Raw genomic sequence first — 25,909 nt, forward strand, 5'->3', positions numbered from 1 at the left:
TTAAATCAGGATCAGATAAACCATCAAAACAACCACATAACTCCTGAAGAAATGGAAGCAGTTATTAAAAGTCTTGCAACCAAAAAAAAAGCCCAGAACCAGATGGGTTTAGGACAGAATTCTATCAGACCTTCATAGAAGACCTAATATCAATACTGTCCAAAATATTCCACAATATAGAAACTGAAGGGGCACTACCCAATTCCTTCTATGAAACCACAATTATGCTTATACCTAAACCACACAAAGACCCAACAAAGAGATCTTCAGACCAATTTCTCTTATGAATATCTATGCAAAAATACTCAATAAAATTCTTGCAAATCGAATCTAAGAACACATCAAAATGACCATCCAACATGATCAAGTAGGCTTCAGCCCAGGGACGCAGGGCTGATTCAATATACAGAAATCCATCAATGTAATCCACTATATAAACAAACTCAATGAAAAATTACACACGGTCATCTTATTAGATGCTGAGAATGCATTTAACAAAATTCAACACCCCTTCAAAGTTAAACGTCATGGGAAGATCAGGAATTCAAGGTCCACATCTAAATATAGTAAAAGCAATATACAGCAAACCAGTAGCCAATGTCAAACTAAATGGAAAGAAATTTGAAGCAACCCCACAAAATCAGGAACTAGATAAGGCTGCCCACTTTCTCCCTACCTATTCAATACAGTACTCAAAGTCCTAGGCGGAGCAATCAAACAACAAAAAGATGTCAAATTGGAAAGGAAGAAGTCAAAATATAACTATTTGCTGATGATATGATAACATACTTAAGAAACCCCAAAAGTTCCACCAGAGAACTACTAAGCCTGAAAAACACTTCAGCAACGTGGCTGGATATAAATTTAACTCAAACAAATCAGTAGCTTTCCTATACTCAAAGGATAAACAGGTTGAGAAAGAAATTAGGGAAATGACATCCTTCACAATAGTCACAAATAATATAAAATACCTTGATATTACTCTAGCCAAGAAAGTGAAAGACCTGTATGACAAGAACTTCAAGTCTCCGAAGAAAGAAATTAAAGAAGATCTCAGAAGATGGAAAGATCTCCTGTGCTCATGGATTGGCAAGATTAATATTGTAAAAGTAACCATCATGCCAGAAGCAAATTCAATGCAATCCCCATCAAAATTCCAACTCAATTCTTCACAGCATTAGAAAGAGCAATTTGCAAATTCATTTGGAATAACAAAAAACTCAGGATAGCCAAAACTATCCTCAATAATTAAAGAACTTCTGGGGTAATCACTATCCCTGACCTCAAGCTGATTACACAGCAATAGTGATAAAAACTGTATGGTATTGGCACAGAGACTGGCATGTAGATCAATGGAATAGAATTGAAACCCAGAAATGAGCCCACACATCTATGGTCACTTGATCTTTTGACAAATGGGGCACAATGGAAAAAAGGTAGCATTTTCAACAAATGGTGATGGTTCAACTGGAGGTCACCATGTAGAAGAATGCAAATAGATCCATTGTTATTGCCCTGCACAAAGCTCAAGTCCAAGTGGATCAAGGACCTCCACATAAAACCAGATACACTCAAACTAATAGGAGAAAAAGTGGGAAGAGCCTGGAACACATAGGAACTGGGGAAATTTTCCTGAACAATGGCTTATGGTCTAAGATCAAGAATTGACAAATGGGACCTCCTAAAATTGCGAAGCTTCTGTAAGGCAAAGGTCACTGTCATTAGGACAAAATGGCAACCAACAGATTGGGGAAAGATCTTTACCAATCCTACATCCAATAGAGGGCTAATATCCAAAATATACACAGTACTCAAGAAGTTAGACTCCAGGGAATCAAATAGCCCTATCTAAAATGGGGTTTTAGATAGAGCTAAACAAAGAATTCTTAGCTGTGAAATATCAAATGGCTGAGAAGCACCTAAAGAAATGTTCAACATCTTTAGTCATAAAGGAAATGCAAATCAAAACAACCCTGAGATTCTACCTCACACCAGTCAGAATGGCTAAGAACAAAAACTCAGGTGTCAGCAGATGCTGGCTAGGATGCTAGAAAGAGGAACACTCCTCCACTGATGGTGGGATTGCAAGCTTGTACAACCACTCTGGAAACCAGTCTGGAGTTCCTCAGAAAATTGGACATTGCACTACCTGAGGACCCAGCTATACTGCTTCTGGGCATATACCCAAAAGATGCTCCAACGTACAACAAAGACACGTGCTCCACTATGTTCATAGCAGCCTTCTTTATAACAGCCAGAAACTGGAAAGAACCCAGATGTCCCTCACAGAGGAATGGATACAGAAATTGTGGTACACTTACACAATTTTAATATCTATTCAGCTATTAAAAACAATGACTTTATGAAATTCACAGGCAAATGAATGCAACTAGAAAATATCATCCTGAGTGAGGCAACCCAAGCACAAAAGTCACATATGGTATGCACTCACTGATAAGTGGATATTAGCCCAAAAATTCGAATTACCCAAGATACAATCCTCAGACCACATGAAGCTCAAGAAGAAGGATAACTAAAGTGCAGGTGCTTCAGTCCTTCTTTGAAGGGGAAACAAAATATTCATAGAAGGAGATACAGAGACAAAGTTGGAGCAGAGACTGAAGGAAAGGCCATTCAGAGCCTGCCCCACCTGGGGATCCAGCCCATATACATACAGCTACCAAACGCAGACACTATTGCTGATGCCAAGAAGTGCATGCTGTCAAGAGCCTGATACAACTGTCTCCTAAGAGACTCTGCCAGAGAATGACAAATATTGAGGTAAGTGCTTTTAGCCAACCACTGAACTGAGAACAGGAGTTAGAGAAAATATTGAAGGAACTGAAAGGGTTTGCAACCCCCTAAAAACAACAATACCGACCAACCAGAGCTCCCAGGGACTAAACCACTATCCAAAGAGTACACATGGATAGACCCATGGCTCCAGCTGCATATATAGCAGAGGATAGCCATGTTGGGCACTAATGGGAGTTGAAGCCCTTGGTCATGACAAGGCTGGAACCCCACACACACACCCAGTGCAGGGGAATGACAGAGCTGGGAGGCAGAAAGGATTGGGTGGATGGGGGTGGGGGGAACACCCTCATAGAAGAAGAGAGATGGGGAATGGGATAGGGGGCTTATAGACAGGAAACCAGGAAAGGGAATAACATTTGAAGTGTAGATTTAAAAATTCTAATAAAAATATTTAGAAAAAACTAATTTTTAAAGGAGCAGATATTAATTAAATACTTACCATGGACTAAACTCATTGCACATTTTATTTAAAATAAACTTCAGGATAGTTCTCGCTGTTCTGAAATTTACTGGACTTAAAGGCATGCATAACTCCAACTCTTGCCCAGCTCCCTCCTACTTCCCAGGCAGCTATCCCACTGGTAGCTGATCTCTGATTTTCCCAACCAATGACACTTCATGTGTCCAAAGATTCAGCACTCTGGTGACTTTTCCTATCGGCACACTACCTTCTTTGACTCCACGTTATCTCAAGAGTCAAAAATCAATGTATCTAGTTGTTGATAACTCCCAAACTTGTATCTCCAATTCTAATCTCAGCCCTCAACTCAACTGATACCCCCAACTTCCTATTCAATACTCAAGCATCCCATCATCTTTTTAACCCCAACAGTTCAAACCCTAAACAACTCTTATCAGAGATCTGGTTAACCCTATCCAGTTGCTGAGTCTCACAACTCTAGACTCAACTTTCAGTTGACTGAACAACCAATCCCTTAGGCAACTTAAAGCATCCTATGTTCAAATTATCCTCATGACCCAATGACATCTCCTAGGGTTTAAGTCATTTTTATCTTAGTTGTGCGTTATGGAAAGAGCTTGACTTTGTCCGTTTTGTTTTGTTTTGTTTTTCATGGGAACCATATGATCCCCTTCTTTGCTTAAAATCCTGCAGTGTTCCCTATTACTCACAAAGACAAAGCCTACTATACACTTCAGGGTTGGTCTCTTCCTCTGCTCCCTTCTGGACCCAATGCTCCCATTGCATTGACCATCTTACTTGCTCCTTTCATTTTGTAGTATTTACCCTTGATGTATACAATGTTCCCTAGCCACCCTTCCTCAGTAAAGGTTCCCTGCCCATCTCAACCTGCTGCATTTTGCTCTATGGGAGTAAGAAATCCAACAAAAACACAATTCACCAGCTTATTTATTGTTTTCCTTATAAAAGAAAACTCCATAGGAGGAAGAGTTGGATGGGATTCATCCATAGCCATAGTCCCTGTGCCTACAGTAGTACCTGGGCTATGGGAAATAGTTAAGTATTGTTAAATAAATACAATTTTAATCTATGGAAGTAGAATGAAAACAGAAGACAGAATGGGGGAGAATGGTCAATCGATTATCCACATGCAAAGCCTAGCATAATAAAAATGAAATAGATTAGAATAATCAGCAGATCGCAAATGTGTTTTTAGAATTCTTTATTGTGTATCCAGTGCTCTACATGTATGTATGCCTGCAGGCCAGAAGAGGGCACCATATCTCATTATAGTTGGTTCTGAGTCGCCATGTGATTGTTAGGAATTGAACTCAGGACCTCTGGAAGAGGGACCAGTTTTCTTAAACTCTGAGCCATCTCTCCAGTCCAGTAGGGGAAGTTTTAAGAGCTGTGAATGGGGTAATGAGGTGTCAAATGTATTTTGCCATTTTTAGGAGGATTAGGAGAGTAAAGATTCAGAGTAATAGCATCTTTGGTGTGGTGGTATTAGGGAAGACAGGAAATGAACAATGAATTCAAGATTCAGTCTCCAAAGAGAGGCACAGTGAGACCGAGACCGATGCAAGACTCAAGAAAGGATCCAAGGTCCCCAGTTAACTGGACCATCTGTCTACTCAAACCTTGAACTATCTGGATGGGAGGAAGCAAGTTATCCAATTTATTTGCTCACAGTGACTAACCTTCATTCATATTTTTTTCTTAACTAATTTATCAGCATATATATCACAACATTTCAACTGTTAACTAGTCATATGAGTAGTCAGGGGAGCCTGCGGATTAGTGCCCCCGGAGAATGGCAGGTGACTGTACATTCTGGATACACAGATCATACCCTGCCTTGATAAGGGGGTACTAGCTGAGATGTGGGCAGCAGTGGGGTGTGAGGCCACACTCTGCTGCACTGTGCTTTTTTGAGGGTGGGAGCCATGAGGTGGTGAGGAAAAGCAGAGCAGAGTAGCATTTAGGCAAGACAGCCACAGCCTGAAGCCTGCATTGTGATGGGGTGCACACCACACTATTCCCTTTGTTGGCAAGATCCAGATTAGACTTGTGCCTGATCCACTGGAGCAGAGTCTGGGAAGCCTTCGAGGTGGGCTTGTCCCCGGCCAGAGAGGCGGAAAATCAATTTGGCTGGCAAACGAGAGACCCCAAGAGCTCAGTCCACGCTCCATAATCCTATCCACTAGCGGCTCAGGAAATAGAAGCCTGAGTCCTCACATATTCATGGAGGATGTGAGGCATAAATCAGGCTTTAAGGATCGGGGGCAAAGGGAATGGACTCTCTGGCTGGCTACTAATTAATCAAGCACAGAACACCTAAACTTAGCATCCTGGGATAAAACCACTTACACACCAGCAAGCAAGCAGAGGCTACTGCTGCTCTTCCCCATCTCTTTTTCCTTTCAATTAAAACAGATATCCGCTGAAAATTTCCCCTTTAGCTGATGCTGCTTACACATCCTCCACCACTACCCCCAGCCCTGTTCTCCCTTTAATTAAAAAACATGCTTATTGCAATACTTGCCAGAATCGCTTTAACGGTATTTTAATTGTAATGTCTCTGCCTGATTAAAAAAAGAAAATATGAACTGAACGTGTTTGCGAAAATGTTCTTGAGATACAGGAGGGGAATTATACATGTCCTAGGAATGGATACCACGGACCAATTATTTAATTAGTCTTGTGTTGCTGTGACATGTACTATACAGAGAGGGAAACTTTATCTGAAATAAAGTCATTGACTCGCAGCCACAAACAATAGCAGATGAAAGAAACAGCCCATCAGTTGAGATTTCCCTGGCAGGATAAAGAACTGCTGCCAACCTAAAATGCTATGCTCAGGAGAAACTCATTCGGTGTGCCCACTGCATTTTGTACAAGTCAAATGGCCACTGGGAAAAGAGCAGAGGCACACCGTGTTAGTAGCCTTCCAGCACTGACAACTTGATGGGGTTCCCTCTATTGTTCTAGGCTCATTCACAAACCTGATCATGCATCAGAGTCACCTGAACGAATACCTAAAGACACAGATTAGAGAAGGCGGCGGTTCACTATATATCTAACTGCTGTGGGTTGAGACCAGATACTGAGACCTATAGGCGCTTCTTTTTTTTTTTTTTTTTCTTTTTTCTTTTTTCGGAGCTGGGGACTGAACCCAGGGCCTTCCGCTTGCTAGGCAAGCGCTCTACCACTGAGCTAAATCCCCAACCCCCTATAGGCGCTTCTTACAATTATGGGTAAGTTAGGTGGTAGCTTTGAGTGTGCAGAATCTTAGCATGCTTGCTCTCATCTAAAGAGGCTGAGAAATAAATACAAACTTGGAATTATGGACTAATTCACTTTCTCATCCAATAAATATTCCCTGTGATTTCCCAGGTGTTTCTATCAAATGTGAAAACATAGTGTCTCCACCCAGGACCTACAGTGAAGTTGAACTGCAGGCGAATGAAATTTTCCAAGAATAGTGAACTGGCCTGTTTTACAGACAGCTGAGAAGGGAGGTTACAATTCACTTAGAATTTTACTTGTTCTACATGATATAAACCACATTGAGATAACTTTTCTGAATCAATTCTATACTAATTATAAGGATCACCATATTTGTAAATCTTTAAAGGAGCTGAAATGCGGACAGGAGGAAATGTCTGCCACCCATGAAGCTGTCATTAATTACTTCCTAAATAAATCCTTTTTCTTTAGAGCTACAGAAAACCATCATGTGCTTCATCCATAGTACTTTTTATATCTGAGAGCTCAAAGCTCTTGATTACTCCATGGTTTCCTAACGTCACTGAAGTCCACACAGAGAAACAACTGTAAAAGGAAACAAAGAAAAAAACAAAGCCTTGTCGTCATCCCCCCCCCCAAAATACATTCTGCCTCAAGCTGACAGAATGTATTGCCTTCTTTCTTTTTCTTATCAATGTTCCCTAAGAAGCCACCCAGTTCACATTTCAGTAGCTGCATCTCTCCGAGCCAGATGGTCTTTCAATGGCTTCCAAATATAATTCTCTGATTTGCCTATAGCATTGCTCTATTAGAAATCAAGGATAAGTTATGTTGCATAGTAATTTTGAAACTATGAGAACTTCTGCTATTTTACCTAGTTTACTGACGTATCACCCCAGTCCCAGTTATTCGCAAATCAGAGTTTACATTCTTTGACCATTGTGGAAGATTATACAGATCTAAGTTATAAGCTATGGCCCTGTGAATATTACCCCCCCCCAGGTACATAAGAAACAACAGAATAAAATGTTTGGTCTCACACTTCATCTGCCCAAGAATCCTGGTTACATAAGGAGCCCGAACTTCCAGCTCCCTTCCTCTCTGGGATGAATAGGATCTAGGCATCATTAATCAACCAATGATATAGAAAGGTAAGGAGAGGCCATGTCCTGAAGGACCCTGTAAGCCATATTCAGTTTGGATTTGAACTGAAGGGCTAATGGAAAGCCAATGAAGGGTTTTAAGTAAGGGAGTTTGAGACATTTATCTTTCATTACTGAAAATGCTGTGCAAGGAATGGGCTGCTGCCTTTCGGTAGCATTTTTCATATTATAATATCCAAGTTGTCAAGACATAAACTGTAAATTGTTAAGCATCTATGTATCTGTCTGTCTGCCCATCTACTGAAAGCATGTCCTTTCTCACAGCAGTGGATTATCTCTCATTTACGGCTAATCAAGTGTGTCTGGAAGTTAATAATAGAAGCCATTGCCTGCTTGGAAAAAATAACGGGCTTCAGAGGGAAGTGTCCTCACATAAAAACGCCTTTGTCTCTGATCTCCTGATACGTAAATAGCAAATGAAATTGGTCACTGTCTGGATGGATCCAGTAACATATGAGAGTACCAGGAAGGCTGTTGGCTATAGAAAACTCACAACTAACATTAATGTTTCTTTTCAAGGAAGAAACTCAATTCGTAGTTCACACATTCAACAATTATTTGGGCAATCTAATTCTTTCCCAGGAGTCCACGGTGCTTTCAGTCAGGATAAACATCAGCAGTTTTATTCATGGCCTAGATCTTTATAATCTTACCCCCCCCAAAAAAAAATCCGATGTTGTATTTGTAAATAATTGGAACTAGGATGATGTTTCCAGGGTAAAATAATTACCATACAAGTATGAGAACCTGAGGACAAATTCCCGGAAACCTGCATAAAGCCAGACATGGCAGTGCCGGTCTGAGACCCGGTGTTCTTATGGCGAGATCAGAAACAGAGACAAGAGACTCCTAGAACCTTGTGGACCAGGTACTTGTCATATGCAGCATCAAACTATGAGGCACCCTGTTACAAACAAGATAGAATGTAAGGACCAACACCTGAGGTTGTGCTGTGCCCTCGCACACACAGGTGGAGAAAGTCAAAGGCTGGAGAAAGTCACAGTTGGTAACATGCTTGCCTAACAAGCATGAGTATCTGAATCTAAGCTCTAGAACCCACATAAAAATATAGTAAAACAGAACACAGTGGTAAGCTTATAAACCCAGCTTACAGAGACAGGGGAAGCAGATACAGGCAAATCTCTAAGAGCTAAAGAGCTCTGACCTAGTAAGATACCCTGTCTCAAAGGAAAACAACAAAATAAGAGTGTGCAAAGCCTAAGGAATAACACTCAAAGTTGTCCTAAACCCTTTACACACACACACACACACACACACAATCCCTGCACACACTCTGACACACATGCACTGACACGAACAGAAATCAAGTGCTAATTAGATTACAAATTCTGTCAGTGGTCCACCTAGCCTTACATAGAGTGTGTTCTCATGATGAAAGGTACATTAACCTGTCACCAGGAAAAGGCTGAAAACCCAAAGCCATCCAAGGCAAGGAAGTTACATGTAATTTTCAAAACCCCTTGTTAATACTTTCTGGTGCAGACTTAATCAAGCTTCTTCTTGGGACCTTAGGGAACACCTGCTTGCAAATGTGGGCAGTACAAGTGCCTTCTCCTCTTGCTGTCATCCATAGGACTAGACATATTATAATCCACTATTTTTTTTCTACCAGTGTGAAAGAGCTGCCATTAATCAGGGTCAAACGGACTTACTCACACCCACTAAAATATCTGTGACTGCCTCAAATTCTACCCAGGGTCCAGCTTGCTGACCAAACTTTAGTGAGTCAATTTTTTGCATCATCCTCTGCAGCAAGGGTAGCCATATTTTGACCAAGAAAGGAAATAGTTAAGTCTTCTTTTACAAGCAATTTACAGGTAAGTCATTTTGAGTTTACCAAGTTGGAACATATTTGGCTGGCTTCCAAACATCTAGCATTAACCAAGACATCCGATTCCAGAAAGAAACATTAATACAGAACATTTCAATATGAACAAAATTCCATGCTATCATCAGACCCATTTCTTTTCGACCCGAGCTGTTGTCTATAACTTCTGCAGGTACTGAGCGGCCTGCCACGTGACCAATAAACATGATAACCACATCGACAAGTGGTGTAGCAGAGAAGCCCTGTTTGCAGAATTTCAGTGCCACTCCCTTGTATCGTGGATCTGAAGCACCAGTGGAATCTGAGGTTAGGTCAGTGTCAATAAAGAGCAAGGATGTATACAGTTCCCTGGAGAGAAGCTCAGTCTAGACTGTAAACTTAATTGAGCCAAGAATAGAAAAGCAGATGCAGGGTGAGTGTGTGCGTCCATTAAGGAGACAATCAGATACTGAGGACTCTGGCCTGAGCAATGGATTAGTCCCCTGATGGACTCACATCACTGGGAGCTGATGAGACATAGAATGTAGGGCCTTGTAGGAGGCCTTGGGTCACTAGGGGAATATATTGGAGGCTATATCATTCTCTGGCCTCTGCTCCTTCCTCTGCCTCCTGCTCTCCTAGCAAGCCGTTCTGCCACCATGCCTCTCTTAGCACAACAAACGCTTCAAAATGTGAGACAAAATGACTTCTCCGTTTATGTTGCTTTCTCAGGTACTACAAGGAGCTCACTGACAAATCAGGGGCAGAAAGGCATGCTGGATTCAGCACGTGACAATGTACTTTAAACCCCGCCCCCCAAAGATGAGGAAATTTGATAATGGGCTGGACAGTGGATCGAGAAAGGGCACAACACTCACAAACTCGCAGCAGCTGTAGCCGTTGGCACGAGATCTGCACAAAAGAAGCCAGTCAAGAGTCCAGCACGGAAGGAGGAGGGGCACCCGAGTCCCCGCCCCAGCTGAGCATCTATTGAACACTGATAGCTGCTAGGGGAAACAAAATCATTTCTTTTTAAATCAGGCATGCCCCCACGGTCTCAACAACACTAATTGGACTCAGGGCATTATTTTTGGAAAGGGGAAAGAAGCAGGAAGAGGGGCTGCAGTAGAAGTTGGATCTGGGAGGGATTGTATGGAGTAATGGTTACTGAATACAATTAAATGCACTATGTGCATGTATGGGAAATCCAAAAATAATTCACAAATATTATATTTTTTAAAAGAAATGAAGCTTCATCTCCAGAAGCCAGTGGTAGTCATCTTGATAATATACAAGTTCTGAATATAATAGAACCGAAAGATCCTTAAAGCTGTGAACTGCAAACATCTTTAGGGGAATGAGACCCCATCCCCAGTTGCACCAGAGAACCCATAGGACTCATGGCGTCTGAGTAACAGGGAGAAAGGAGGTAGCCAGATGACAATTCTACTGTATCCACCTCCTCTTCTTTCTTCTCTTGCAAAGCAAAGAAAAACACTTCAGTGCACATCCTGAAGATAACAGGGGCAAAAGCAATCCAAGGTCTTTATTATCCAACTAATTCTTTCAGTAATCCAGTTTGCTTTATAATATAGACGCAGCTGCTATCTGGAAATAACGTTTTAACTTGGGTCCGATTCTCAGCCATCTCCTCTGTTATCTCTGTAAGTCCAAAAGAAACAACTAAAGTTAATTGAGTTCTTATTCTGGGCCAGGCCCTGTCAAAAACTAATGGCTTTTAAAATATTTCCTCATTTAACCCAAAACCTCCCTCGTGACCTGGGGAGTGTGCAGTAACACCACCTCACAAAGGTTACGAGTGCTTGCTCTTGCTCCTCGTGCTTTGACTTCTGAAGTCAATATAACCTGGTACTCCCCCAGAAAGGAGAATCCTGAGGCTTATAGAGGCTCTAAATTTAACCAAGGTCACAGAGATGGCGGATGGTGAGGTCTGGATCTAACTCAGTTCCTTCTGGCTTGAAAGCCGGCCAAGCATTTAACTGTCCTGGTATACACCAGTAGACCAAGAAATAGAAAATCACATTAAGAACAAGAAGTATATTACTAAGCAGCGATGGAAATTGGAAGCAAGTTTCTGTTCAAAGCATTTTAAAGAAATGGCATTGGGGGGCTGGGGATTTAGCTCAGTGGTAGAGCGCTTACCTAGGAAGCGCAAGGCCCTGGGTTCGGTCCCCAGCTCCGAAAAAAAAAAAAAACCAAAAAAAAAAAAAAAAAAAAAAAAAAAAAGAAATGGCATTGGGAGAAATAAGAAACTGCAACATGTCATCATTTATATCATATGAAATTATGGTATAAAATAGGATGTTTTCATTCTATATTTACATGTGTGTGTACACATACATACATACACATTTATATACACATATACTCACTGGATAATCAAACAAATTAATGTATCTACTGGCTCATATCTATCACAGTTTTGTGTATGTATGTATGAGTGAAAGACACAGAAATATCTAAAATATAAAGGCTCTACATCCTAAAGGTAGTCTAACCTCCCCTAATTAACTCTTCGTTAATTATTATCTCTCAGCCACTTAACATCAAGCTTCTTGACCACCAGATGAGAAAGAGATTCAATGCCTCATTCAGGAAATATAAATGTTTCCTCAACTGCAGAAAATCTTTGCCTGGGATGCATAAGGCTCTGAGAGAGGGTAGCTCTCCTTCTTTGTTTTTATTGCTCCTCATAATTACTTGGAATAAAAATGATAAGTTTTAATTCAGAAATGCCTATAGCTATTGAGCATCTTAACATAAAAGAACAAAAAAGTATAATTAATGAAATGAAGGCAGTAGGCCTGCTTCCACCCCAACTCATTAGTAATAACTGATTAATTCTCTTTTGTGTTTAACAGTATCCCTAATAACTAAGAAAGAAGAAGTTGGGGGTTGGGCGTGTGCTCAGGCAATAGCGGACTTGCCTGGCATGCTGAAAGCTCAGAGTTCCGTCCGCAGCACTTCACTGGGATGCCTGCCTATAATCCCAGCAATAGGAACCAGAGGCAGAAGAATCAGTTCAACGCCCTCTTCCACTGTGGGGATTTAGAACCCTGTTTTGCCTAAGGACTCTGCCTCAAAATACAAAAATGGAAAAGGGGGAGTTGGAGAGTTGCAGAGATGAGTAAGAAATGCAAATTTGTGTCTTTTTCAAATTAGAATAAGAAAATAGTGAAGAGGGGCAGCCAAATAGATCAGCAGGGGAAAGTTTTTGCACTCCAAAACAAAATAAAACAGAAGTAGATGGATCTGAATTTATTTATCATGACCATAAAAACCTGGCTTATTTCAATACACTTTAAGAGTAATTGAAAGGAAGGGTATGGGGAGACCTCAGTTCACAGCGCCCACAAAGAAAGTTTAGCATTATAGGGTAGTTCTGTCATCCCACCATTGAGAAGGCAGAGAGAGAAGAATCCAGGCAGGCACTGGCCAGCCAGTCTAGCAAAGTCAGTGAGATCCAGATTCAGTTAGAGACTCTCCCAGACATGATGCAGAGAGGGACTGAAGAACAAAGCCGGCAGGGACACTCTGTCCACCCTCCCGTATCTCCCACCTCCCACCGCACAAGTATGCACACATGTGTACACTATAGTATTTCAGATTCGGGCCCCTAAAGTCTTTTGAAGAAACTCTTGCAGTCTTGACATTATTCCTAGTTTATCTCAGCCTGTAGTTTGAGTGAGAAAATTAAAAGAAAATTTTACTCGGCTCTTTTCAGATTCGCTTCCTGGCTATGAAAACTAAAGACCATAAGAGACATCCAGAGACTGAGTTGCTCCTGGTGATTGTGACAATGCTTTGATCTTGTTGAATGCCTCTTTATTATCCGTACATACTATGGATCAAAACTGAATCATAGAATATAAATTATGTATTGAGGACTGGAGTTCTTCACCAGAAAAGACACTCCTCTCCATATTTTGGAAGCAGAAAGATAACTTAGTAAAGGATTTTATGCTCTTGTGAACCCATAATTATACATATGTACACATATGTGTGTCTGTATATAGTACATGTATAATATATGTGTACATGTGTGTACATCCATACATGCATGTATGTGTAGACATGCATAGGTATGAACAATTGAGGAGTCTGAAAATAAATTAACTGGGAAAGACTGCAGTCAAGGAAGCAGTAAGTCTTTTAATGTACACAGTACACTTCACCCAAAACTTGAACTGTATTCCATCTGCTTGCCCATTCACGTGACAATCACCCAGCAGATTTTGAGCCCCCATTTTTGCCCCATGCTGTTCTGAATCTTTTCTAGAAAACAGCAAACAAAGTGAATTTCTTTGGTTTGGGGATTATTCTAGGAGAAGGAACATACTTTGGACTAACAAGTACATGTAAAACATGGCATGAGATTAAAAAAATGCTATAAAGAATAAAAACAAGAACTACATAGAAAATAATCAAAGGGGTAGTTGTAATTTTGAAAAGGATGCCCTGTAAGCTTCTTCTAATAGACTTATCGTTTCTTAGAGGGCATAAAAACCCAATGAGCCAGCTACATGAATCCAGGTGACAAAGGACAATTAGCCTGAAGGTCTAAGGACAGGTGTATTCCCATGTACCTATTTGGAGTGACTGTGGATGACAAGATCAAAGAAGAAATCTGAGATTTAAAAAAGTAAGGGGTTTGGGTTCTACTCTTGGTAAGACAGGACAACATTAGAGGGATTTTAAGAATGAAGCAACAACAGAAAATGACATTGTTAGAAGATATGAGCTAACACTGATGGAGCTAACCTTAGCATGTAGCACAAAAGGCAAATTGCAATGATTCAGTACTAGAAATCTTACTTTTCATCCAAATGGCTTATTTCAAAAGTGGGTTTAGTCCTGCATAGAGAAGGAAGGGAATTATAAGCTCTCACCCCAAGCTCAGGATATAGAGAGAGCTGTTGGCTGCTGGGAGAGGGCCTGTCAGTTTTCTTCAGGGTTATAGCACCTGGTAAGTTAACCATGCTCCAGTGGATGCTCCCACACCTATGTCGGTAGTGGTTGTCTTCTTAGATTCAGAAGATTATTAAAACAGAACGTTGGGGGGAGTTATGGTCTGAGTAGTAGCTCTGGAAGGAGTTAGAGCAAAGAATTGAGGAGGAGTGTGATCACAACTGTATGCATACATAATATTCTCAAAAAATAAATAAAGTATTCTAATTCTTAAAAGTGGCCTAGCACAACTGTCATTTGAGAGGCTTCACCCAGCCACTGATGAAAACAGATGGAGAGCCCCACAGGCAAACATTAGGCAGAGCTTGGGGAATTCTTCAGAAGAGGGAGAGGAAGAATTAAAGGAGCTAGAGAGGTTGAGGACACTACAAAAAAACTAGAGAATCAACAAACCTGGGCCTATAGGGGCACACAGAGACTCATCTGCCAACCAGAGAGCACACATGGACAGATCTAGGCCTCTACATATGTAACAGTTATGCAGTTTGGTCTTCATGTGGGACTCCTAAACCAGGAGCAGGGACTGTCTCTGACTACACTGCCTACCTTTGGATGCTTTTGCCCTAACTGAGCTGCCTTGTGTAGAAGATGCAGGCGCCTATTCTTACTGCAACTTGATATGCCAAGGCGAGTTGATATCCTTGAGCATGAGTGATCTCCCCTTTTCTAAGCAGAAGGGGAGGAGACATAGATGAGCGGGGATGAGAGGGAGGGACTAGAAGGAGAGGAGGAAGGGGAAGCTATGATCAGGATATAAAGTAAATAAATTAATAATAATGGTAACAGTAATAATAATAACAATAAATGGACAGCACAATACTACTACAGCAACTCCAGAGTCCTCAAGGTCCTACATTCCTTTTACGTTCTTTCTTCCCATCCTTACTAAACCACCTAATGATCTAACACAGTGACTGATTCAGCTGTCTGATTTACGTAACAGGAAATGAGAAAGACATGAAGTATAAGCAGGCCTCCTACTGCATCAGCTCTAATTTAAGAAACTCCCCAGATATCCCATATATCTATTCTCTAGGATCTTCCTGGCCAGATGTTAGCACAAGCCTATGCACAGCTACAAACGGAGCCAGGACACACAGCATTTCAGCTGTCTTGCTATTACAAAGGGAATTGAGATTCTGCTAATATGTAACACAGAGACTAAGAGCACTGGAAGAACTTAGAGGTGATTTGTAGTAACTCCTGCCAAAAATTACAGTGATCAGGACTACAATAGCACCAATGTAAGTGCAGATATTGAAGAAGCCTGGTGAGGATTAAGACACCAGGAATCCCCAGTGGATAGTATGTGAAACAAAGAATAACATCTGTCAGTGGCCTGGCAACTAGATTCATGAAATCTTGGTAAGTGAGGTGGGGAAGTTTCTCTCTGATTCTCCGTGTGACCAAACCACAAGTCTGAAATAAATAGCATGCTTCCTTTCATGCATGTGTGAGAACAGGTAGGCATGTTCATGTGAATGTGGGTCAGCCTTGGTGGTCATTCTCAGAAATGCTACGTACCTTCCCTGAGATAGGGTGGCTCCTACCATGGAGCTCTCACCAGTTAGGGTAAACTGGCTGACCAGAGAGCCCCAGAGATCTGCCTGTGTATGTGTCCCTGGCACTGGGGTTACAAGTGCATGTCACCACACCTGGCACTTTCCTATGAGTTTTGAAGATAGGACTTGGATTCTCGTGTCCGCCCAGCAAGCATTTTTTTACTAACTTGAGCTATTTATCCCACCTCCAAAATGGCATGCTCTGAATCCTCTCAACAGTTCAACTCTAATCACATACCCTCCCTGACCTAATTACCCACTCTTCACTGTACTTTGCTGCCCCAATCCAGCAACTGCCTTAGAACTAGAAACTTTAGTCTGTCATATTGATTCCCCTAGCCATTCTCCCTCTGGTAATATTGCTTGTTACTGGCATTAAGTATTAATAATTTTCTTCACTTTTTCTTGTATCACAGAGAATTCTCAGGCCACATAATAAGCATTCACAAATTATCTGCTGAGCAAAATTTGATGTGTCTTTTCATTGTTCTCATTATTTCTAGATGCACAACTCGTGTCTCTGTGATAAAAATCTGTTTCCCCGGAGGTAACTCTCCTCCTGCCAAGAACTCGTGTACACCATGTATGTGGAAGCGAATATCCACTCCTTACTCTTCCATTCCACTCAGACTTTCACTTCCCCAGAATGAGAATCTGTCATCCCAAATACAGCCCATTGACTCTATGCACCACTGAAATGTTGTCTAAACTAAGAAGGGCACACATGGGACATCATGAGTGGGGGTAAAGTGTGTGGACATCTGTGAATCTACAGAGAGAGGCTGCACACTTGGTGCACATGATCCTTTGTCCTACCCTTTGATGCCCATCTGATGTCTCCTCTTTCAAATCTTGTTCTTTCAACATTGTTTATTGATTAAACATTATGAGGAAATGAGCATATATCCAGGTACTAGACTTAGAAATCAAGGACTTTGAATCAGAAAGCTTCGCCCAAATGGTGGTATTAATAAAAGGCTGAGGCCCTTGGGTAGCTGCAGAGTATCCCATCCTCTTCCAGAATTTGGGTTCTGAGGGCATGGTCCCAGTTCAAAGCATAGCAAGCAAGTTTTGAGATACAGTTTTAAGACTCTGATTTTACTTTGTCATTATTAGTCTTTCAAATATTCATAACAGCTTATAGATAGACACTCCCTATAGCCACTAAGCCTCATACATATATACACACATACATACATACATACATACATACATTCCCATAGCCACTAAGCCATATATATCATATCCCTATAGCCACAAAGATACATACATACATACATACATACACACATACGTACATACAAAAAGCACAATAACAAGGCAAAAGTTCAATGTTGCAGACAATTTCCCTCTTAAAGAGTAGGAGTTAATTGACTTGACAAAGAACTTTTCTCTCTTGAGACAAAAGGAAAGCTAAGAGCAGCTTCCAGAATATAGACTATCACAATAACTGATCAGAAAAAAAAAAAACTTGATTCGATCTGTTAGAAACATATCAAAGGTGGTTTAGATAATCTTCTTCCAAAGAAGACTTGGTTGTGTGTGTGTGTACTCTTACTCAACAAAAGTCTATCCGTGCACTGGTGTTCAAGGCATTTATAGTAAATATTAGTGTTTTAGCCTCAAGTGTCATAGGCATCCAAAATTAAGCATTTCTTACATACAATTTTCATTTGACAGTGAGAAAAGGCCCTTTAGCCACCATTTCTTATTATCATCCTCTGAAGTAGGCAGCGTGTTCGGTAATCATTTAACAGATACAGAAGTAAATATGAAAAGAGTAAAGTGACTCATTTAGCCACATTGTAGATGAGTCAAACTTTGAATTCTCAGGCTGTGCCAACTTCCTACACCCTAGAGCTATGTGGACCGTTTTGCACTAAGGAAGCCTATTTATATGACTTTCCATGGGACCAAGAAGTCAAAACCACAACAGGGGAAAAGCAGGAAGACATTGCTTTCTTGGCAGAGGATTTCAAAGGCAGCAGCATTAACCAATTTCAAGGCGTTTGCTATATTGTGGGGGCTGCCCAGGATAAGCGTGACTACAAAGGGTTTGGGCAAGGCAGCAGCTGCTCCTGGGAAACACTGTTAACTTGTTTTTGAAAAGAATTAAAATAATTAAGCTCTGAGTTTTGAAAAAGCCAAAAAGAATGGCCTTTCACTTTGAACCTCTCTGACTATTTCTCCCCTTTCAGGAAAAAAAAAAAAGTCTAAATTTGGTTTCAAAATAAATTGTCAATCAAATGTAAAAACTTCTTCAGGACCCTCCCTCCCCTCCTTCCCATGCCTGGTGAGTGACAGGATCATAAAGAGTGCTGTTCCTTGCTGTCCGAATACCACAGACCTTTAATGTGCAGGGAGTTCAGGAGACTTGTATTCGCATCTAGCAGTAGCAGGTGACTGGTCTCCACTGTGACATTGTCGCCATCTTGTGGCACTCTGTGAGGAAACCAACTGTGAGGCCTGGACCACCTTCGGCAGAATTGGAAGGAAAAGTTGCCCTGGAAAAGAGAAAGATTTGGCTTGTGGCTTAAACTGGATAGCACAGATGACATTGGAAACGTTAAATGCTTCAGTAAAAGGCAGTCACCCTATTTACCTTAGACAACGAATCCAAATAGGGGGAAGAAAACATGAAAGAGAGTAAGATATGCCTCTCTGCTCAGCTCCTAGAATTCTCCCTTTTCTCCTCAGCTCGGGCTCTCTTGAACCTAACAGGCAGAGCTGAATCCATGTCTTATTTTTACACACGAGTATTGAATCTTGAACAAACAAAAAACAAATCATAAATGGCCTGGACTAGAGAAAGTTAAAATGTTGGCCTTGATGGGTGACATCCTGCTTTATGTAATTGGTATATTTTTTTTTTCACTGACTCTGCCAATCAAGTGTCCATGTTTTATGGGAAAGTTCCTCTTCCTGGGACCTCAGATCTTCCCTCCAATACGGCCCCTTTTTGATATTACTGTTTCCTCTGCTCTCTGCTCAGTGCTCTGTGTTGAACACAGCCAGCATTTGCACATTCAGAGGCAGACTGACTTTAGACAAGGAAATGTGAATAGGCCAGTGGTTAAAGTCAGAGGACAGGGCTGAGGAGAACCATCCTCTCATCGGCTCCTCTTCAGTTCTCTCAGAACATTCAGTATTGTTGTTTATCGGTGACCACATGCAAAAGAAAGAAGGAAGGAAGGAGGGAGGGAAGGAGGGAGAGGAAGAGGGAGAGAGAGAGAGAGAGAGAGAGAGAGAGAGAGAGAGGCATAGAAGTTACAGCAGAATTCAACACATTCAAGAGGCTTAGCGTGTGTCTTCTATAGTTCTTGAGCTACCAGAACAATAAATACCTAAAATGCAGAACAGAAAAGGTGATTTCCTCAAGGTAAAGTATTATGCTATTAAGCCTGTATGGTTACCGTAACATCAAACTCCAACCAAATGGAAACCCTGAGCCCCGTACATGGAAGCACGTAAGACATCCCCTCATGATGGGCTACAGACAGATCAGAGGGAATCGTTAGGAAGGGAAGGCCAGGCATGTTTACAATGCTAGTAATTCTACCCATGTAGAGAACTGTGCCCTGGAGTATTTCTGAAAGATGATATAGAAAATGGTGTTCTAGAAGAGGTAATGTATTCTCTAAAAGAGGGCACTGACCCCCTAGGTCAATATAATTCCAAGATATAGACCTAACCCAATCACCATGGGGCTTTGGACATTTTGTTTTCTCTATCTATGAAGGAGAAATAAAAGTCTCAGGTTTTCCACAATGTAAGAAATGTAGATATATAAGGTATATCAATAAAGGGGGAGGGGATGATATATGGAGTGTGCATGAGGATCGCTGGCAGCCACAAGAGCTGCATCACCATGGTGACAGTCCATGGTCTGGAAGAATGAGATCTCAGTCAGCCACTCCAGTTGATCTCAACTCAGAGCTAGCTCTAGTGAAGTAAAACCAAAATAAAAGCAACTCCTTATAAAGATACGCAGTATAATTTGATGGTACTTGGGTCTGAATCATTAAGCTGTATCTGCGGCACTGTCTTTACATTTCATTTTGAACCATGGTCTTGCCAAGTTACCTTGGCTAGCTAGGAACTGACCCCATCTCCAAAACGAAGCTGGGCCTCCAAGTCTGCACCACCAGGCCTGTTCCTTTATTTCACTCATGCCAGTTTAGAAAACAGAAAGGAAAGCAGACAGGAGGAGAGTGGGGAGGTAAATACGGTGTCGGAAAGCTATAAAGACTGACATGACTGTACAGAAGCCACAAAACTCGGTGAACCAGGTTATCTGTACTCATCGGAGTCTTCACTAGAAGAACTAGAAAGGCTTGGGTTTCTGGTCCAGACACAGAACAATTGTGGCCAATTCCCTTTCACTGTACAGATGATGTTTTGGTGTTTCTCATCTCAGCACTTAAAACAATGCAGACACCTCCCACCCCTCAGTGTTACCACACAATGGGAGATCAGCACTTCCAGAGGTAGAACAAAGTCACTTACCACTGTGGAGATCTCAGATCACAGTCTAGGAGAGTCTGAGGGTGGAGGGGTTAATCAAGGCAAGGACCAGAAAGAAGGGACATAAATCTCAAAAGGGGAGAACCAAGGAATTTCCTCCTCAACAACACTGGAGCTCAGGATCAGGGATCAGGTCACCTGACAGAAGCAAGTTAGGCAGGGTGGTGTGGGGTTGACTTGAAGGCATATGAAAACTTCAGCAGCAAAATCTTATATATTGAATAGTCTGGTGGGTAGATTCATGCCCAGTCACAGAACTACAAAAGGCGTGAAGGCTCATGGCACTCAGTAAAAAATACCTGGGATCAACCAGACATTAATTAGGTACTTAAGGGCATCAAAGGAAAACAATTCCATGGCGTCTCTCATTGATTTGAGAACATTTTTAAATTGCTACAATTAGCTCTGATATCTGTTATCCAGTTTGGAGTGAGCCTGGTTGGCCCAGCAGCCTTTCTCAAACTCTTCCAGTCAGTCCCAAGCCAGAGGACAAGAAGATCAAGTGTTGTTATCTCCATTCTGAGGCTGAACAAATAGAGAATCAAAGATAGGTGCTCAATCATGTGAAGCAAATTCCCACCTGAGGTCTTTTACTCCTGTGTCCCCTCCTGGGCTGTCCCTCCTAAAATATTGCATGGCTCAGCCCATTATTACATCCGTATCTTTGCTCAAGTATGGTCTGCTTCCCTACAACTATATGTTTCAGCATTTAACCTTAGTCTATCCTTCTCCTTATCATTCTGACAGGACATCATAGAACTCCTGCAACATGTATTTATCATTTCTTGAACTTACCCTTCATTCTGCTAAAAAAAAGAAAAATAAGGAACTGCCTCAATAGAAATCATTGACAAAGCTCATTAAATTATTATTCCATTTACTAATTCAGCAGCAGACATTACATACACTCACACAGACACAAATACATATGAAGGCATACTGCACATACTATACCCCTCACATTATACACATACAGAGTACACATACACACTATATACACACACATACTATACACACATACACATGTACTACACATATACACACACATACACACATACTACACACACATACACACATACTACACACACATAGACACACACACACGCATGTTTCTAATACAATGTATGAATAAATGGGTGCCCCAACCTAAACTGTCAAAAATGCTGCATTTCTAAAGCCACATGTTTGGACAAAAAGGCTGCATTCTCTTAAGCCCCTGAGTTTGGTCTGTACCCTGTCACATTTTCATTCCTTTTGTCTAGCTCTATGCTGAGAAAGAGGGAGAGGGAGGGGAGGTTTGACATAGAGACAGAAAGAGATACAGAGGAGAGAGAGAGGGGGGGGGGATTTGGATCCACCATCCTACTTATGATATCCTGCTCCAATCCAATTTTACTTCTTTCCAGTTAAGTTTTCCTATTCAATGCGATGTATACATGAACATCAGTGTTAATTAGTCAAAGTCTCAAGTGGCTTGAAGCCCAAATTTCCCCTTAGCATAATAAAGGCATAGTGAATTACGTACATTCGTATTGACAATACATGCTTTCAGATAAAACAAGGACAAAGTACTCAAAGGGCAAAAAAAATATGAATGTAGCCTTAATGCTTTAACACGTGCCTGTAGAAAAACAATATATGCCCATGATTACTAAATTTCAATGTAACCCATGCAGGCAGACCTGCTGCCCGAAAAATTATAATTCTCCATTTTTATAATTGACAATGTTGGTCAGATCATTTCCCAAAGAAGACTCTCAGGGTAATGGCCCATGGGCATATGGAGATAGCTCACCTATCAATGTATTCACCTTCTAGCCCACCACTCCTTAGGACAATAAAAAAAAATGCTGAAAGCATTAACACAGGGATCTTTGTCAATAAACATGAAACTCTTCTGTTGCTTAGAGTAGGATGTCTCTGGTTCAGAAGATGCTCGCTGGCACATACATGGCTCACAGGTCAATAGAGGCTTCACTTCCACCTAACACAAGCTCGTTCCTCCATGGTTTCAAAGACACTCAGACTTCAACTATAATTTTCTTCTTGGACATAGATAAATCAGTCATGCTATTCTGCAGATGAGGTAAATCATTTCATCACAAGCATAAAGTAGAGAAACGCTTGTACAGAACAGGACATGCCTTCAAATCTTGATCCAGCCCCAAATATACAAACAAAAACTCTAAATGAATAAATAAAATAAAAGTAGAAAAGCAAAAAGTTTCCTGCCCCAGCTAGGAAGCCCATGCCACTTGTACTCTTCTTAGTTCACATCAGCACTTCTCCGAACTTGGGGGAATGTGCATTGTCTGCAAATCTTCCCTGTCGCCTTAAATGGACTCACTCCACGAGAGCTATCTTGAAAGAAGTCATTGATCAGCAAGACGGAATATCAGGCAGAGGAAGGACGAACTGAGCTAGTTCGGCAGAAGAGGTGGGGCACAGGAATCTCTGTGATCACAGCTGACCCATGAAGGCAAGGAATGGTGTTCTTGACCCCCACCAGAAAGCCTTCCTATATACCATGCAAGTCTTCAGAATGGAAAAAGAAAAGTCCCTGTGGCCAGCATTTTTCTCTAACCTTCAAATTCACTTAGTCTCTCCAAAGTCCCTGTACAGCGCATTGTGCATGTATGCATACTCGAACCTGGCCCTATCAGACTCAGAAGAAGGTTCATGAGAGCTTTTTAGCTTTTTTTTTTAAATATCCCCACTACCCACAATGCCTGGCACACCATAAATCAGAATTAAAAGAAATGGATGTCTAATTCTTCTTTGGGTTTGTAATCACAACACTGCAATTCTAAATCTTTGAATAATCACAATAACTTAGTAAGGTGTAAAGCTTAAGTTCTATCTAGGGTTTCTTTACAGAAAAGTGTTTTTAATTATTATGAAGCTAAGTTTATTTGCCTCTTCACCTGATAGGTCATTCATCATTCTACACAGAAGTCTGTCTCTGCTGCTGGAATAAATACCACTCAATCAATTCTTTATCAGTGGGCTGTATATCTACATATATCCTAATTAAGTTTGTGTTTTATTATACAATGTTTTTCAATTTTTTTTGTTCTTGTTTTTTCTACCTAAATTGTTATCTTCATGCCACTTATTAAATAATAGTTACAGTTCTCTTACCACTCGGCTATACCAGGTAATATACTTATATTGCTAAGTGATATAAAAACTGTTAGTCCATTAAAACTCCAAACAGTTGTGGGAGTTTATGGGAAGACAATTCTCCAAAAATTGCGAACTCCTTCTCTTCCTCAGGTGCTTATATGACCATGGAGAAAGAAAGAAATATCAAGATAACTACAGTATGACTGACTCAGCAGTTAATATTACAGACAAGGTTGAAAGGGGCGCAGAAGATCAGAGTGAAGACAATATTATAGGGGAAATTTAGTAAGCTAATTGCCTCTTCCTTTTTAAACCTTAACCAGAAAACAAATTAGCACACTCTAAGAGAATTTCAGGTGACTATTATTCCTTACCGAAGAGCCAATCATCTGGGCGTTTCAGGATTATCAATGGAGCCCTGACCTGTAATCTATTAACTCTTTGGAGAACACAAAGCAAATTCAATTTGTTTGGTGTACTTTATTCTTCCTGGAGTCCTTCTGGCCTTTGATCTCTTCCTTTACTTAGTATTTATTAATCCTCCTGGATGAAAGGATGGCACAAGAAAGTCCTTCCACATACTAAGCACTTCAACCACTCAAAGAAATGTCAGCAGAGTCTCTTGGCAGAGACTCCTGCCTCTGTCCAATCCAGTCTGTCTCTTTCATAGCAAAAAGGGCTATTATTTTGCCTCCTCTTTTGGTTGTACAAACTGAGTCCTTCCTTCCTGACTTCTACAAAATAACTACTACCAGCTCATAGCTTCACATACATGAGATGTCTGGGACCCTCCCTGTCTACGAACAAAATCGATTCACCAAGCTTCATCTACTCCTCTACTTGGATCTTCTTATCTATTGTAAGAATGCCTCGTCTACTTCTGAAGATCATTTCACGTATTGATAATTGAACGCTTCTAGTGTCCCAGGCATGGCATTATGCATTTCATTCTCTGGATCGTTAATCTTTCAAACAACAAAATACAGGGAGGTATTATCTTCAATCATAAATGAAAGAAGCAATAATAGGGCTAAGATTTACTGAACCCACTCAGCAGGTGTTACCTTGCTTAATAGTCACAGGCTCCCTTTAGACTCCTTGTCTACCATTCCAGAGTGATAGATCCCTACGTCCAGCAAATATTTATTGAGTACATACTACACCTCAGGCACTGGTCTGAGCACAAAGAATGCCAAACTCCTGAAGCACGCGGCTTACTTTCTAACATGATCACAGATAAATATATAAAATAAATAGTGTTCTCTGAGAGAAATGAAAGAAAGAACAGGGTCAAGTGGATCAGAAATGTCAGGGCGGTGGCAGGAACTATTGACGTTGAGTGACTGGCTACACAGTTCTGATAAGCAATGGAAGTAGAAAACACTGAGTATGAGCCAGAGGCTAATGACGCGGGGAGTGACCCAAAGGGTGTCAGGACCTCAAGGGAGAAGACGGGATGCATTCAGCACTTGCTGCTACTGGGCAGTCCCTGCCGATGCAGCAAGAAACATTGAGGACAGACACAGAGGGTATTAAAATCTTGTATGCCATAGAATAATTACATGAAATATTCAGTAGTACATAACAGTGCCCAAACTACAGTCTAAAGTCCGAATGTGGCCTATTCCGTTTGATATTGGTTTACAGCATTAGCAATTCACTAATATGTAATTCATGGCTCATATTGTAATCCGGACTATGGTACTTATACTGAGCACATTCTAGCATATGTATATTCCAATGGTATTAAAGTACAATCAAAAGAGAACTTTCTATAGAGAAATACATATGACTGTAGTTCAGCTAATAAAGAATTTGAAGATTGGAAATAAAAATAGTATAGCAAAGAATATACCCTTAAAAACTAGATATTAATTTAATTCCTATTTCCTCAGAAGTAAATAAAAAGCCAGGTCTTAGAAAGTCATATAAAGGTAAGTGGAAACGTGAAGAGGTAGGTGTAGGTGTGAATGTGGGTGTATGTGTTTGCCTTCTCACACCCACAGTCAAATCTGAAGATTGACAGATACATGCTAGCCGTTTTCACAGAGCTGACATGCTGCCATTTAACCAGTGAGCATACAGCACATGTTTCTGCTTGCAGTCACTAGTAAGAGACAAGGTTAACATTTTAAGTGATGGACTACAACATGTTATTTCCCCATGCAATAGACCCGTGACTGCACTGCCTTCGAAAACACTTAATTTCCGTGATTGAATACACAGGAGC

At 40.9% G+C, this 25,909-nt stretch overlaps 1 protein-coding gene across 1 annotated transcript in view; it reads right to left on the bottom strand.

Annotated features, from left to right (window-relative positions):
* The window catches only part of Pkhd1 (PKHD1 ciliary IPT domain containing fibrocystin/polyductin), a 493,369-nt gene that overhangs the window by 326,787 nt on the left and 140,673 nt on the right, over positions 1 to 25,909 (bottom strand). Inside the window, exon 36 of the mRNA XM_008766937.4 lies at positions 18,377 to 18,533. Within this exon, the coding sequence (XP_008765159.2) occupies positions 18,377 to 18,533 (157 nt within the window). The remainder of the gene's footprint in view (positions 1 to 18,376; positions 18,534 to 25,909) is intronic.

This window comes from Rattus norvegicus, chromosome 9 (genome assembly GCF_036323735.1).
Source record: "Rattus norvegicus strain BN/NHsdMcwi chromosome 9, GRCr8, whole genome shotgun sequence".
In the NCBI taxonomy this organism is placed as follows: Eukaryota; Metazoa; Chordata; class Mammalia; order Rodentia; family Muridae; genus Rattus; species Rattus norvegicus.